Source organism: Parasteatoda tepidariorum, chromosome 6, assembly GCF_043381705.1.
Source record: "Parasteatoda tepidariorum isolate YZ-2023 chromosome 6, CAS_Ptep_4.0, whole genome shotgun sequence".
NCBI lineage: Eukaryota > Metazoa > Arthropoda > Arachnida > Araneae > Theridiidae > Parasteatoda > Parasteatoda tepidariorum.
The window spans coordinates 89,752,352-89,768,865 of NC_092209.1; the positions used below are offsets into that span (position 1 = coordinate 89,752,352).

At 31.9% G+C, this 16,514-nt stretch overlaps 1 protein-coding gene across 2 annotated transcripts in view; it reads right to left on the reverse strand.

Annotated features, from left to right (window-relative positions):
* Positions 1-2,792: 2,792 nt before the first annotated feature.
* LOC107442572 (serine/threonine-protein kinase BRSK2) overlaps positions 2,793-16,514 on the reverse strand; it is a 189,986-nt gene continuing 176,264 nt past the window's right edge. For both annotated transcript variants that reach the window (XM_071182844.1, XM_071182845.1), the window contains exons 15-18: positions 12,765-12,801; positions 11,284-11,407; positions 7,088-7,277; positions 2,793-4,098 (exon numbers count right to left, since the gene is read on the reverse strand). In XM_071182844.1, coding sequence (XP_071038945.1) covers positions 3,713-4,098; positions 7,088-7,277; positions 11,284-11,407; positions 12,765-12,801 — 737 coding nt within the window. In that variant the 3' untranslated portion in view covers positions 2,793-3,712. The remainder of the gene's footprint in view (positions 4,099-7,087; positions 7,278-11,283; positions 11,408-12,764; positions 12,802-16,514) is intronic.

Genomic DNA, 16,514 nt, shown 5'->3' on the forward strand with positions numbered 1-16,514 from the left:
TGAGCAAAAATTGAAGTTAATAAATAAACAGCATTAATCAACTAGTGATTATTGTTCATCTAATTCTATCACAGATACAATTCTGGATGGGGAGTAATGTGGCGTAACTACCACTACAAATATTAAATACCAAATCAATAGTATATAAGACATGTTAACTTGAAACCATCACGAGGTACCTTTTGATAGAAGAAGGTTGACATAGTCTAAGATTAAATCCCCACTGGACCATACCCCCTATTAACCCATATTTTTTTTTTTATTCTGCAACCGCTGTTTCGTACCATCCGACTTCAACGAGAGTTTTACCCACGATCATGCTTGTGTACTACAATTATTGAAAGGTTATTTATTTTGTATTGTATCAATCATATCAAATTTCATTAAAATCGATCCAGTAGTTCTAGAGATAACCGATCCAGTCTGAAAATTCTCTTAAATTATTACACCTTGCTAATATAGGCTACCATGATATAGTTATGGGGATAAATCATATCTTGTTAATTATACGGGTAATTTGTATAATGAGTTACCATATAAAGTAGTTTTAGGGATAAAAACGGTAAATAACGGAAGACATTGTCTTTATAAAGGAAAAGTACCCAATTTTGAAAAAAAAAAATGGCGTTGTTTAAAGAAGGGTTCAAATAGCAAATATCCATCAAGTGTTTATCGTGAGATTCCTTGGAAGTTGTAAAGATGTGAATGCACTATGACCACAATGAATAAAAACCATTTACACAACAACTCGTCAAAAGTGCCTCTTGTAAACGGCACTTCTTTCACTTTCACACAGAGAACATGCGACCGAAATCATCAAGAAATATTCATTATACAGTCCATGGTTAAATCATTAGACGCACTGTAAGATTCTATGTAAAGTCTTAATTATCAAGTGATACTATTTATTGCTTTTACACGGCTGAAACCGGTTTCACTTGTGTATCAATTGGTTAACATCATAATGGAATACGTTAAAACATACAAATAATATATATATAAAAAATCTCTTGAATAAAAACCCATTACATGTATGTTTAAACATAAAAGTATTGCATATAAACTCGTGCAATTATTAAAAAACTACAGTGTGTCGAATAATTTGGTCTAATTATTATAATATACTAATATGATACCTGATTTGATAAATGTTCTATATTTATATAATTTATTGTCTAATCTTCGAATTTATATTACCAATTGATACACGAACGTAAACAAGTGCAAACTGGTTTCAATCGCGTAAAAACAATAAATTTGTATAGTGTCACCTAATAATTAAGATTTTACATAGATAGTGCGTCTTATAATTTGACCATGGACTGTATTTTAATCAGCCAGGGACTAAAATGTGCACTATTAAATAGAAACCAAAACTGTATCAAAAATCATTACGTATGTTAATAGATCCAACGAGTATGTTAATAGATAATATGTATGTTAATAGATAGTGTGTTAATAATCATTAAGTATGTTAATAGAGCAATAAAATAACAGAATGAGCCATTTTCTTACTTTGAATAAAACTTATCTGTATGTATAATTAATTAGTTAAAAAAAAGAAAATAAATTTTAAGTAGTAAAAATTAATAATAAAAAATAATAATTTTGAGGCATTAGATTAAATCATGAAAGCTTCTAAAATTTAACAATCACTATGCGCACTGAATTAATAATTATACTTTTATAAGTAAATTAAATTTATTTTTCATTACCTAAATTCATTTTTAAATGGGCAGGGGTGATTGTGAGCCCAAGTCGAAATTCCGGAAAATTTCTTGAGTTTAAAAAAAAAAGTCAGTTTAAATTGAAAAAAATTTAAACAACGTTATTTTTCTCCTTTTTCTCAATATTTCTTAGTTTACTTAAAATATATTTAAAATTTTACACATACCTATGATGACCTGGAGAAGTAATTAAAATTTACTAATATGTCTTTCTTTCTTGAGTTTATGATTATAACAACTATTTACTGATAAAAAAGGAATATTAATCATGAATATAAGCTTATAAAGTATCTCTCTGGCTTTCCCTTACAAACAAATAAAATAAACTGTGTTTTTAAGTTCCACCTTTGAAAATTTGATTTCCGGAAACTTCTGTGATCAATGATTTTTTGAAACATCTGGACCTTCGATCTCCGGAAACTTCCGGATCACTGCTAGCGAAAATTCCGGAAATCTGGATTTTTTCCGGAGCACAATCAGCCCTGAATGGGTATTAAAAATTCCAAAATAAATATTTTTTAGTATATTTGACAAGATATTGTTTATTTCGATTTTACATCGAAATATTTTTTAAAAAAAATTGACAAGGCGTCATTAGAAATGAATTTGAAAGAAATGATTCAACTGCCATTAATGAGAAATCAAATAGCTATTAAAATTGTTACAATAATTTAACTTATTAAATAAGTATTTGAAGAAACTGAATGCAAATTTATTAATGAAAAAATAATTAATTTGGCTAATTAATACACAAATTTATTCTAATTCAATATTTCATAATTTTGTACCTAGTCGTGCGATAATTAATGATTTCTTTCATAGTTGCGACCCAAACTTGGGCCGTGATTAGTGAAACATTTCTTATACTCAGCTGGATGGTTGCGCTTCATTATCATTGTGGTAAATACAGTCAAACCCCGCTATAGTGAACACGGTTTACAGTGAACTCCCGGATATAGTGAATGAAATACTCGCTCCCGTGCCTTGCTACACATGCATGTTTTTTTTTTGTTGATATAGTGAATCAACAAAATAGAGGAAGTTGTATATTATGAACTTTATTCATTTATTTTCATTTTTTTGTAATAATTTTGAACTTTCAACTTCAAAATAAATACATATACTATTTTTAAAACCATCAATAGCACGGAATGTAGCCATAAGCATTTTTTTCTTGTTTGCTTCATTATTGAATTGGATCGGCATTCAAGAAGTCGCAATCTTCCAGTATCTGGACAAATGCTTCAAGTCAAAACCGATGAAATTGCTAAGCGATTGGGTGAGACTACTTTTAAATGCTAGAATGGCTGATTAGACAGGTTTATAAAACGGAATAACATAAATTCAGGAAAAATTATCAGCGAGTCGGGAAGTGTTTCATGTCTAATGCTGAGGATTGCTCATCAGCTAAAAATTATAATTTTTTTCTGCACGCAAGACGAAGAGTAATAAAAAATAAAAGTTAAACACATTTTTTGTTACTACATATTATTTTCCCGTCATTTTTATTTTCATTTTATGGGTCATTGATTTAAATAATGTGAGGAACTATTAGTTAAAATTGTTTCGAAACGGATATAGTGAAGTCCCGGTTATAGTGAACCAAAATTTCAGTCCCGTCAAGGTTCACTATAGCGAAGTTTGACTGTATTTTATTCAGTAATGTATCGTAATTTTGGTTTTGAATGGAGGCAGTGAGGGGGAGGGGTGGCGGAGACCTAACCAAGTTTCCGGGAGTCTATCTTTTGAACTTGAGGGTTCCTCTCGGGTGACAGTTTATATCTCAGTATTGGGCAGAACTGAGTACCAAATCAATCAGTAACTGTTCACCCGATATTGGAACACGACTTAGGAAAATAATTTGTTCTCAATAAATCCTGATGATAACGGTCAAAGGTTCTATTAAAAAGACGCTCAAGAAATTCGAAGATATAACGTAAAAAATAAGTTCATAATCTCAACAAAATCTTATTTAGTTGCACGTGTCACACTTTAGTTTTGGTCAGCCCGTCATAGTTCGTGGAACGCCGACTGTTGCCATTACTAACCACTGCTTTGTTGTCATCGCAGGTGTTCCCCCGCCGGGGCACAGTCCTGTTGTGCGGGGGCGGTGGAGAATCGAATAAGTCCGATTGGTCTTGGTCCGATTTACAACGGGCCAGAGCCCCCTGGTTGGGTCTCGACCCCACCGACATGTCGTCTGATACCCTAAGGACCGGTGGGGTGGGTGAAAGAGTCTCAGAGCCACATGAGGAACTGTCGCTCATTTCATTGGTGGAGCGACGAGTGATGCGGGGGGAGGCGTTGGGTCGCCGACCCAAGATCTGGGTTTGGATATGCTCACAGATACGTTTAAATCGTCGAAAAGGTCCTAAAAAAAGAACAGTATTTAGTCAAGTTAATAGAATATAGTAAGTTAATTTGAATATAGTTAGTCTAATAAATAGAATAGGGTTAGTTAAGTTAATATTTTATCAACTGATAGTCAGGTAAACAAAATACGGTCAGTCAAATTGAAAGAACAAACTTAGTAAAGTTGTTACAATACAGTTAGTAAAGTTGATTGAATGTGGCTAGTCAGGTTAATGAAATATACATTTGATTAACCACATTGCCTAGCTTCCGGCCATCTAAAAGGTTTTTTATTTTCCGAAGGAACTAAAACCTACCCCCTCTGCCCTAAATGCCATCTACACCGGGCTTCCTCTGATCACATCCTGAACTGTCTTCTCTGGGAGGACATTTATTCTACTCCTCTTTTGGTTTTTGATTTTTTTTCAGGTCAACGGGTTCATGGATCTGGTCTGACTTCGTCAGGCCAGAAGAGGATAAGCAACAACCACATGTGTCTACGTTGGATATGCGTTTATGTCATTGAAACGGTCTTGTAAAAGAATAGCATTTAGTCAAGTTAATAAAATATAGTTAGACATGTAATCTTTGGTAAGTTAGTAGAATGCGATTAGTCATGTTGATCAGATATAATTAGTCCTGATAATCGAAAGTAATTAATCAAGGTAAAAGAATACTGTTAGTCAAATTATTTTATTAACTAATGGTGAAGTGGATAGAATACGATCAGTTAAGTCAATACGTTTAGTCAAGTTGATTGATTGATTGAATGTAGGGTTTAATGGCACAAAGTCCAAAGAAGGACATGCTGCGCCAAACAAACGGTTTTAAAATGAGGTAAATGTATAATACAAATTTTCTTCATTAAAAGTCACACGGAATTTATAAAACTAGGTACAACGTGACAGAGGTATTCAAAAGTGAGTAAAAGTAGATAAAAAGGATAAAACATTTATATACAGTATAAAAGACCAATCGCGCGTAGAAACGCAAAAATGTTAGGATGATGAGAGTCACCTAACAAATCCTGCCGAGTTAAAATAGAACTACCAAAAAAGGTTAGACGATGACGGTTAAAACATGGGCAGATGATTAAAATATGATGAATAGTTAGTAAAGCTTTACAGGTGTTGCATTGGGGTGGAGGTTCCCCAAATAACAAATGTAAGTGTGTCAGCCGAGTGTGGCCGATTTAATTTTACATCTGCATGCCGCAGACTCAATACAGGATAAGGGTTAAAATCTGTTTTTATTGAGGGAAACTTGTTATAAATTTTTAGATCCCATTGTTGTTGCCAAACAGATGTGATGAACTGTCGAATATAAGTTTTTGTATCCGAGAAAGGTATAGATAGAGTTAAAACAGATCGTGCAGCCGAATCAGCCAAGTCGTTCCCTGGAATACCGACGTGACTCGGTATCCAACAGAATAAAATACGAAATCTATTTTTGTGAAGGGTTATCAACAAGTGATTAATAAAGCATAAAATCGGGTGAGTGTCACTGTTAAAATTTTCCAACTGCCTCAAAACACTCATACTGTCGGAGTATATGCAATATTTCCTTGTAGAGTGAGTGGAAATCAGTCGCAGTGCCAAGAGGATGGCAGCAGCTTCAGCGGTAAAGATGGAGCAAATACTTGGGATTCTGTAGCTATAGGTATCATCAGCTATAATGACGCCACAGCCCACATATCCCGCAGATTTTGATCCGTCAGTAAACACAGGTACATACTCTGAATATTGGTGACGATGAGAAATAAATAGTTGCTGGAAGATAATGGGTGCAACATTAGATTTATTATACATCATAAAAGGGGAATAAAATTGATATGGTATAATGTTCCATGGAGGTATGAGAAGATGATCCACTGATTGCGATGGTGATTTGCAAATGTCAAAAGTTTGAATGAGTAAACGCATGCGAGCATGAAATGGACGGACGTGAGAAGATCTAGCTGCATATAATCTCTCCAAGCTTGATGAAATTACATAATGCTTTAGTGGATGATATCTAGAGGACATGATACGAAAATAATAACTGAGAGATAGCTTCATGCGACGTAGATCTAATGGTATTTGATTGCAGACAACGTATAAACTTTCAACAGGGGATGTACGAAAAGCTCCCGAACAAATGCGAAGAGCTGAATGGTGTACAGTATCTAAGATACGTAGATTGGAGGTGGTTGCAGAGCCATAAACTGCACATGCATAGTCAATTCGCGATAGTATGAGTGCTTGATATATGCGTAGCAGGGCTAAGCGATCCGCTCCCCAAAATGTATTAGACAGTACACGCAACATATTCAGTTTCCGTTCGCATTGTTTTCGTAACTGTCTTATATGAGGTATGAAAGTTAGCTTATTGTCGAAAATGACACCTAAAAACTTCGCGTGTGGTACAACTGGTATACGAATGTTTCGAATGGAGATGTCAGGGTCATTATGAAGAGCGCGTTTACGGCAGAAATGGATACAGCAACTTTTAGATGGTGAAAGAGTGTGACCATTCTGATCACACCAGTCTAAGATCTTGTTCACAGCTAATTGCAGTTGTCGCTCGATGACTCTCATGTCGGATCCTGAACACGAGATGTGCAGATCATCGACATAGCGAGAGACAGTAGGGGGCAAGAAGTTTAAAACTGGTGAAATATGCAGGATGAATAATGTGACACTTAAAACGCTGCCTTGTGGAACGCCTTCCGTTTAGTCAAGTTGATGGAATACATTTAGTTAAGTTGATAGAATATTAATATAATCAAAATATGTTCTAGAACACCACGTTCAAGAAATTGAGTGCAAATGTACACTTTCCAAAAATCTTTTCGTGAATGTGGTGTAAAACAACGTAAGAAATAAAAAAGTGGTCTACAACATCGTGTGGACGTGAAATGTGTTCTAGAACAATATGTTCAAGACACTACACATGTTTTATCCACTGGTTTATAGCCAAAAACAATTTTTATAGTATGAGAGATCGCCAAAAAAAGCAACTATCCTTACCAGATATGAGAGTAAAGATGACACAGTAAACGGACTGTGGATTCCTTTGGGTCAAGTCTTGAGGACCCGTGGCCGGAGAGATTTCAGCATGGAAGCGAACATTTCTCTGGAACATGCTTGTCCCTCCAGGTCTCCGGTACTCCACTCGGAATGTGATGGGGGTCAGCACACTGTGACTCAGGTCAGAAATCTATTTGACACCAAAAATTGAACATTACGAAAGTTCGTAAACATAAAATTTTTTGATCATATAAAGGTGTTAACAAATGCTCAAAACATTTTTTAATCCTATTAGTACAAAAGATGTTCGCAAATATAAATATTTCAAATCCAATGAGTGCAGAAGGGTGTTTAGAATATAAACGTTTTTAATCAAACATTTCAAAAAACGTTTAACACCCTGAATGACTTTTGGTCTGATCAGATTTTCACATAAAAAGACTTAATATCAATGATTCGAGGAGCGTACTGAAAAGTAAAACTTTTTTAAGTTACGGTGATGCCACAATAGCCATTACATATTTCAAATCTCTTAAATTTTTTTAAATTTCTTAACTTATTTTTTTAATCATTCTTAATCGAATTTTAATTAAATTAAATCAATTTTAAAATTTTTATTATATTTTATAAAAAGTGAATATGAAATATTTTATTCTTTTCTTAACAATCAATATAACAGCTAACTCTTCATTTCAATTCATTCACCGTCGCAACTAAATCAAACTCAAAAATCTATTTATCACTCTTTATTCTTTATTTCTTACTACAAAAATGTTTCAGTTACATGGTTAAATTAATTCTCATAGTCTTTTTAACCATTCGATTTCACTAAATTGTTTTTTAAATTTAATATTGATTGGTTGTCATTGTTTTTGACTATTTTATCTTTCGATAAATCGCCAAAAATGGATCTCTTCCCAAGCTCCTTACTGGCTGTTGGGAACAATTCAATCACTTATTAATTTAGCTTTTGATTAGGCTGGTCATGGGGAATTGTTCTCCCATGGTCTGTCCTGACTGATATTAATCAGGGGTCTGTTTAGAAGAAATTTGGGTCTGTTAACGGACCCTTCACAAAATATCTCTTCATGAAAACGGACCCTTCACAAAATGATTTTTCTTTTGATCGGACCCTTCACAAATTTGTTTATCTACATTATTGTTTTGCCAATCGAATAAACCCTTCCCGAGTGGGAGAAGAAAGACGGTTCGAGACAAACTAAGTTTCCCTAAGTTTAAATTCCAAATGTAGTATTCTAATAAAATGTTTCTACTTTTACAAACATCTTGTGCGCATTCTTAATAATATTAAATCATATTTTTTTTGTAAATAAATTGATCAATTTATATTTATTCATAAAATTATTTAAAAGAATATTATGTAAATAAAAATTAATTTCTGGCAATTTTTAAAATAAAATATAAATTTAAGAATTGTTTAAGTTTACTTAATGCGTAACACATTAAAAGTGATACATTACTAAGTTGTGTTATTTAAAATATGTCAATTGAGATTATTAAAAATGTGAGGGACTTTGTTTCCATTAATCGTCCGAAATGAATATTCTGCTTTGAGCAGTATAGGCAATATACCAAATATTTGTATGTTGCATCTGTAATTTAGTAGTAGCAATCGTTGAGCAGAATCTTGTATCTATTTACAATTCAAAAACTTCTTGAAAAGGTTTTCAGCAATTTTTGTAATAACAGGACACTATTTGCACAAATTCACAAAGCAGGACCCTGGTTGAAAGAATGTGACTTAACGCTTATTTTATATTCACAAATTACGGATAGTTTTTTCGCAATTTTATAAAAAACAGGACGTTTCACAAAATGTCTGGACAGATCCCTGTTAATATACAAAATTTATTATTTCACATAAAAAGTCTTTAGTATAAAATATTCTTTAATTTTGTATCTCGAGCTTTACAACTGTTACTGAATAAAAGTTTTATTATTATCCTGATTTCATCTTTCTTTTATACCATAAAGCTACAACTGCAACAAATTCCGTCATTCTAGTTACGAAATCAGACACAAAAATGTACCTTTTCTGAATAAACACGTCATTTTTTCGGATTTTTGGTCTCTTTTCATCCGGAAGTGCATTAAACGCCCTATCAAGCAGTTTCTCAAGGCGGCACCCTGAAATTTGACGGGGATTTCTCCTCTTTTATGTGCAGCAGGAATCAATCCCAAAGTCATAAAAATAGGGTAGTTTCTGAAGAACATTTTGTGGTATTTGGGGATCAGAGTGAACATTACTTTTCCTTGCGTAGTTGGTAACGCAGCTATTACCAAAAATGTAAACTTGTTTTTCTATTGCATTAAAATAACGCGTTAAAATAAAGATATTTTATTAAAAGATTGTATTCTTTTTAACACATCAACGGTGTAGAAAGTTCGAAATTTCTGAAGAAAAAAAAAGTACATTTTTTGCAAGAGGAATTGTTAACTAACTAGAAAAGGGTATTCCAGAAACTGAAAGAATAAAGGATATAAACAAAACTATACTTGAATTTATCACATAAGTATTTATTTATTTTATTTATCAATCTGTTTAAAAGACAATAAATAAATAAAATTAGCAAACTGTTTTTTTCTGTAAGTAAAGGCATTCCTTTCATCACATGGTGATTTTGCTTAGCGTAAAATACAGTCAAACCCCGCAATAGTGAACATTATTCATAGTGAACTCCCGGATATAGTGAACGAAATGTTCGCTCCTTCGGAGAGTCGGGAAGTGTTACCCCTATCTGATGTAGAGGATTGCGCATTAGCTAAGAATTACTAATTTTTTTTTTTGTACGCAAGGCGACGAGCAATAAAAAATAAAACATTTTTGTTACTACGCATTATTTTTCAACCATTTTTGTGTTACCATTTTATCAGTCATTTATTTAAATAATGTCCCGGTTATAGTAAAACGGTCCCCTTGAAGGTCCCATTTCATAATTTGGACATGCCTATATTTGTTACAGAAATATCTCAGCACAACTTAAAACACTGGAAAAGCTAACTTAAGATATTAATAAGTTTAAAATACTTATTTGTAATTTTTTTTCGTATTAAAACAAGAGTACGGTTTCGAACTTGACGTTTTTAGTCATGCATCAAACTACTGTCTTGCTTTTTATAAAACTCTTTTCAACTATCTCAACTGTATTATAATTTATCGATTGCTGTAGTTTGTTGAGAATATTATCAAATAACCGTTTAATCCAGTTTCTGTATTTTTATTTGTAAACATCTAGATAATTTTAGTTTTTTATTTTATTTATTATTTTTGTTACATTGTCTAAACTTACATCGTGAATGTCTAAAATCGGCTCTTTTGGTTGGAGAAAATATTTTTAAGAATAGTTATTGAAAACTATAGAAATAATTCATGTTAATTCCTACCACTAGAAAGAATCATAAGTTTAATCTAATTTTTTTTACGATGAATTACACTTATAAATGACTCTAGTTAGAACTTAAGCTTCGATCTGTAGTTGCTCCCACCGTTTGAGGACTGCCCAATAACTAGTCATTTTTTATAACATCGTTTTGTCTCCTCATATTTTAGAGAATTTCGAACAAACAAATGCGTGTTGATTGCGCTCTTTTTTAAGCATTAATGTGCGTAAAGTTCATACTTATACTAAATTGATGTTGTCCACATTTTTTTTTCAATTCATTTTGTACCGCAACTGGTGCCGTTTTCGAGCTGGAAAGGCGACTTTTAAATAAAATCCACTGTAAGTGCAGTAGTCCATTCTCAACCAATTTATTATACCTAGACATAACTTTTAGAATTAAAGCTTCAACCGTTGGACAGAGAGGATGATTATGAGCTTCGGTGAGTAAAATAATACAGCATTTATAAATATGCAACAACGTTTTCTAAAATATACTATCGTTTAGAGTTAGAAAGCTAACTCCGCAGTTTTCAAAGAGATGAGCTGAAAACGGTTCAATCTTAGCCTAGACGCAATTTTTATAATTTCAGCTGACGCCGCTGGAAAGTTAAGAGGATGGACTTCTTGAAAATATTCTTAAATTTATAAACATATAGTTTTTTTTAATGATAAAAAAGGTTTTGTAACATAATTTTATACATAAGACAAAGGTATAAAATGGCAGAAAAAAAATTAGCAAAAAATGATGAAAAAAAAACAAGATTACTCAATGATATGAATTTGATTACTTACTGATAAAAAGGCATGAATTAGATCTCCCTTGACTGTATTGAGGGGTCGATCTTTGACTAGAATGACATAGGTTTCATCACGTTCCGTAGTCATTAAACTACCAAACCATGACCTTTTAGTTAGCCTATCAGAAAACAAGCATAGATCAGCAAAACTTCTACACTCTACAAATATTCACTGTAGTTTTTTTTTATTTTATAGAAGGCAGAAACTGCTTTTTTAAAAATTTAGGTAATTGCTTTTTTTTAAACCATTTTAAAATTTAGCCTAGATCTTAATAATATTAATAAGATAAAATTTCCCCAATGTATAAATACCAATTAATACATCTCTGAGTAAAATGAATTAATTAGCATAAAAATAAGCGACTTAATCTTTTGTTTCTAATTTTATTGTTTTAGAAAATTGTAACCCAATCCTTAACATCAGTACCTCATCAAATCCTAAATTTAAAATACACCAAAAAGTTATTCAAGAGGATTTTTGTTGTTTTGACTTGCCGTCTATTTATCTTTTTTTGAGATTACATATCTCAAACAATAAATAACGACACTTAAATTAAAGAAAATAAAGGAGCAAAAAAAACTATCTGTCACATCATTTAAGCCAAATAAATCAATAACAATTCTCATGATGATTTATTTGGAGATTTCATGGTGATTTATTATTTTTATCACAGGAAATCCGACTTAATTTTCTATGAAGTAGAAAAGTATTACATGCTAAAAAAGAATCCGTAAAATTTCGACTATGTACACTTCATCTCTACTTTTTTACGGTGAGTCGCAAAAATTACCATACACTTACACTATATAGTATACTAGGTCTTAATGTCTGATTCAATTTCTGGTTTATTTATATATTTCTTAACGATTTATGTTTTGCACTGAAATTCTTAAGTTTGGATTGAGATCATAAAATGTTCGTCTTTCAAATGAAATAAAAAATTTAAATAAAATACCTACAAAATCCTAATTAATGTTTTTAAGACGATTTAATTGAAATGAGAAATTAAATGAAACAAAATTAATCACTTCAAATTTTAGTTATCATCGAGTAACTATTTTGATTATTTGGAAAAGAACTAGTTACAGAACCATATTAATAATTAACTTATTAACTATAAAACATTTTCTAATAACATTTAGATCTTAAATGATGTACACTGGCTTTAAAACCCTTTAATACGCAGCAGTTACAGAACATATACCAACTTCTTAGCGCATTAATTAACGCACCAGTTTTGAGAAAAAAATGAAATAAATATTTTAAATATAATTGCAACATACATTAATTAAATTATTATATTCAATGAAGTTGCTCTATATATTCAATATAGCATGCATATTATGATATAAAGAAATATCATAAATTGAAAGAAAAATTTCAGAGTATAATGTGTTTTTAAAATCATTCAGATGATATATATTGATTACTAATATAATGAAATTGATATGTTGATTAATATGTAATATTCATACTCAGGCGATGATTCAGGGGTCAACCCAACTTCATCAGCTAAAAAGGAAAAACAAATTATTAAAATAAAATAGAATATAGACACAACATATGCATTTTATTTAATATATTCTATAACCATCGTTGAAAAGTCAATCCAATTTTTGGGTTTTCGACTATTAATGGCAACTAGGCAACCTCGTAATTTTGAATCTAGTCCAGAAGACAAAGGAACTCCTATATCAAGTATTGGGAGAAATTTGCCTTCGTGGAGGACTTACTGATGGAACTAACCCGAATTTGTATTACATGGAGAGGAAGACAACGAAAGCCTCCCACGGTTAGGCCGACGGCAAGTTACCCTAACCCATAATTCGTCTAGCACTGAGAATATTTCCCGTCAGCTGTGTGGTAGGTGCAAGCCGGATGCTGAATTTGTATCGACCAGCTATCGTTGGGATTCGAACTATGAAGGCGAGATTCTGGGAAGGCAAAAGCTCTATACCCTGAACCATCATGGTGCTAACATACGCATTTTTTTAATAACCGTTGATAGAAAATGTATTTCGAGTTTCGGGTATGCGTACTGCCGAGATATACGCAATATATTTCTACCATTATGCGCACTGGTTAGAATCAAACGGTCAATATGTGCTTTATATATTTATTGACAAGCCGACCGGCCTGTGTAGGGTGCAGGGAACTGTCCTTGCATCAGAAAGGTTCTGGGTTCGAATCCCGGGCAAGGCATGGATGTTTCTTTCTCTCTATCTGTGTTCTATGTCCTTTCTCTTTTGTGTGTGAATGTGACCCACCCTATAAACGGGTTGTGGTATTGTGACGTGGGCAACGCTGCTCCACCGCCGTGGCTTCACCACAGGTGTCCACTGGGTAATGAAAAGAGAGCAGTTTTGGCACTTTCTGTGGCCAATGGACAATAGTTCGAAGTGCCCGCCATTAAAAAAAATATTTATTGACAAAACATAATAATAAACATTAACATTAGACTGAAAACGAAAACAACTAAACAAAAAATTATTTTGATTGGCGACGGATTGGAACCGCCGAAAAGAAATAATTCGTAAAAATTATTAATAATTCATGGCGTTCCCATGGTTCATCAAAATTGTTAAAAATACAATATACCATAAAAAAATAGTTCGATTAAAGATAATTTTCAATTACAATATTTCAAATTGCAAATAAATTCTATTAAATTTAGACTATAATATTCATAAATTTTGAAACATCAACATTCAAATTTTAGATCTTAATTCAAAAATACAACTAAACAAATCTTAATTTTATACTTTAATTGTAAACATATAACTATTACAAAAAAAATTAAAATTTTTAGGTAATATTTCCGCAAAAAAAACTCTGGAGAACAATATTAAACATTCAAGATAATTAAACACTTATAAAACACTTTTTTCATATACAAATACGAGAATAAGAATAGATATAAGAATAATAAAGTAATCAAATATATAAATTTCACTGCATATTCAGTTCAGAAATATAACCAGTAAAATTCAATGTAAGTTATCAAGAAAAATATTGTTTTTAGCTCCAATCTGGGTAGAGTTAATTTCTTAAGGGGTGCCACTCTGGACTTAGAAATTACAAAACTAGTACTAAAAGTATTTCCAGATGTTTTGTACCTGAAGTATGCTACAGCTCCAAAAGACTTTAATGAAGCATCGGAAAACACGTGTAGTTGCATGTCTTTGTTTACTAAATTTAAATCGGAATATTCAAGTTCTGAAGTTCATTAACTTCATTGCACCATATTATCCATTTGTATTTTAATTCACCACTAAACTCATTGTCCCAATCAATTCCAAGTTACCATAATTCTTGTAAAATGCATTTAACACGAATCAAAATAGGGGAAGTAAATCCAGACGAGAATATCACTTTCATTGTTCCATTTAAGTCCTAAAACGTTTAAATGAGAATCAGGATCTTCATTAATTTCTATTTCGGAATTAGAGTTTTTCCATAAATTTTTAAGTTCTTTTGAGTTTGTGTCAAATTTTCTCATTGTCATATCTGCATCCTTTAAAATAAAAACAGCATCTGTTGAGAACTGAAAGGCTTCTTCTACAGAAGAACTTCAATAAAAGAGGTCATCAACATACAGGAAATTATTCAGCATTTCATATGCAAGAGGATGCGCATTTTTATAAGCTTTAATATGAGTTTTGATAGTTGCTGCCAAAACAAAAGGTGAACAGGTGACTCCAAAACAGTGTCTATTAAAATAAAACATTGTAGGGAGTTGAGTTTTATCGCAATTTTTATAATAGTCAAAACATAAATAATTTCTATCAAATTCCGATATTTGTAAAAACGCTCGAGCAATATCTCCGCAAAATCCGATTTCATGTTCCCGAAATTTTAAAATTATATCTACAAGATAAGCATTTAAATTATCGCCGGAAATAAGACATTCGTTAAGATTGAATTCCGCGTTTATTAAATTATTTCCGCGTTTACTACTGGCATCATAAACTATTATTGTTTCTGTACTGGAAGAATTTTCTTTAAAAACATCCCTATGCGGCATTGTATAGCCCACAAAACAATTAGAATTACAAGTTTTGATAATCCCTTCTTTTAATTGTTCTTTCATAACCTCATTGTATCTTTCAATTAAAGATTCGTCAGCGTTAAATCTCCTTTCTAGTAAACGAAATCTTTTTTTCGCGATCTCAAAATTATCGCATAAATTTTCACGAGCAATCTCAGATTTCCACAAAAGCGGTGCCTCATATCTTCCATTTTCAAACCGCAACTTGTTTTCAAAATTAATAAGAAATAAAATGAACTCGGATCATCTTAACTCTCGAGTAGTGAGAAATGATTCAATATTCCATAAACATGACAAATCATTTGCAACTAAATCAGCTAAAGTGCAACAAATGTTAAAACAAGAAGCAGCACCCTTAAACGGACCATCTGGCATCTGTCCTACCAAAGAATCTCCAAACAACGTCGGCTGAAGGAATAATTTATTGCCTATTTTCAATAACTCACCCTTTTAAGCGGAATATAAGAAATCAGCGAATCAAATATAAGAAATCAATATAGGAAATCAGCACCTAACAATATTTGAATGAGTTTCTTATCATCCCATGAATCACCGATTTTAAATCCTTGAGAAAGTAAAGTTTCTATTAATTGGGGATCAAATTCTGAATATAATTGAGCAGCGCAAATTTCCTCGGTAATTAATACTTCAATATTTATACTTGAGTAGGGGGGAAAACTGCTGCATAATGTGATATTAACACATTCATATTCCTTTTCCTTAGGATTTCGATTTGAAAATGTGTAAACAAAAAGTTTTTCTTTTCTTAAACTTTTCGCGTTTAATGCTTTAGCCAAATCCTTTCAAATAAAAGATTTTTGAGAAGCAGAATCATCAAGTATTCAAGCTATTAATTTTTTAGATCCATTTTCGACATGAACTCTAGCAGTTTGCAATAAAGTAGTATTATTTAATGATTGATTAGGTTTAAAAACAGAAGACATTACCGCGTGATTCTCTTGAATTTGATTAGTTTCGGTTTTATCTGGGGGAGAAGTTTGTAATAAATTGTTACCTTTTAACTTTGGGCAAAACAATAAATTATGTTGAAAACTTTGACATATTTCACAAGGTTTGATTTTAACTTTACACTGATTTAGCGAATGGTTTTTATAAAATCATTTGTAGCAGCGTTCTTCCTTTTTTAATTTAAAACGTTTCTGTTCATCAGTAAAGG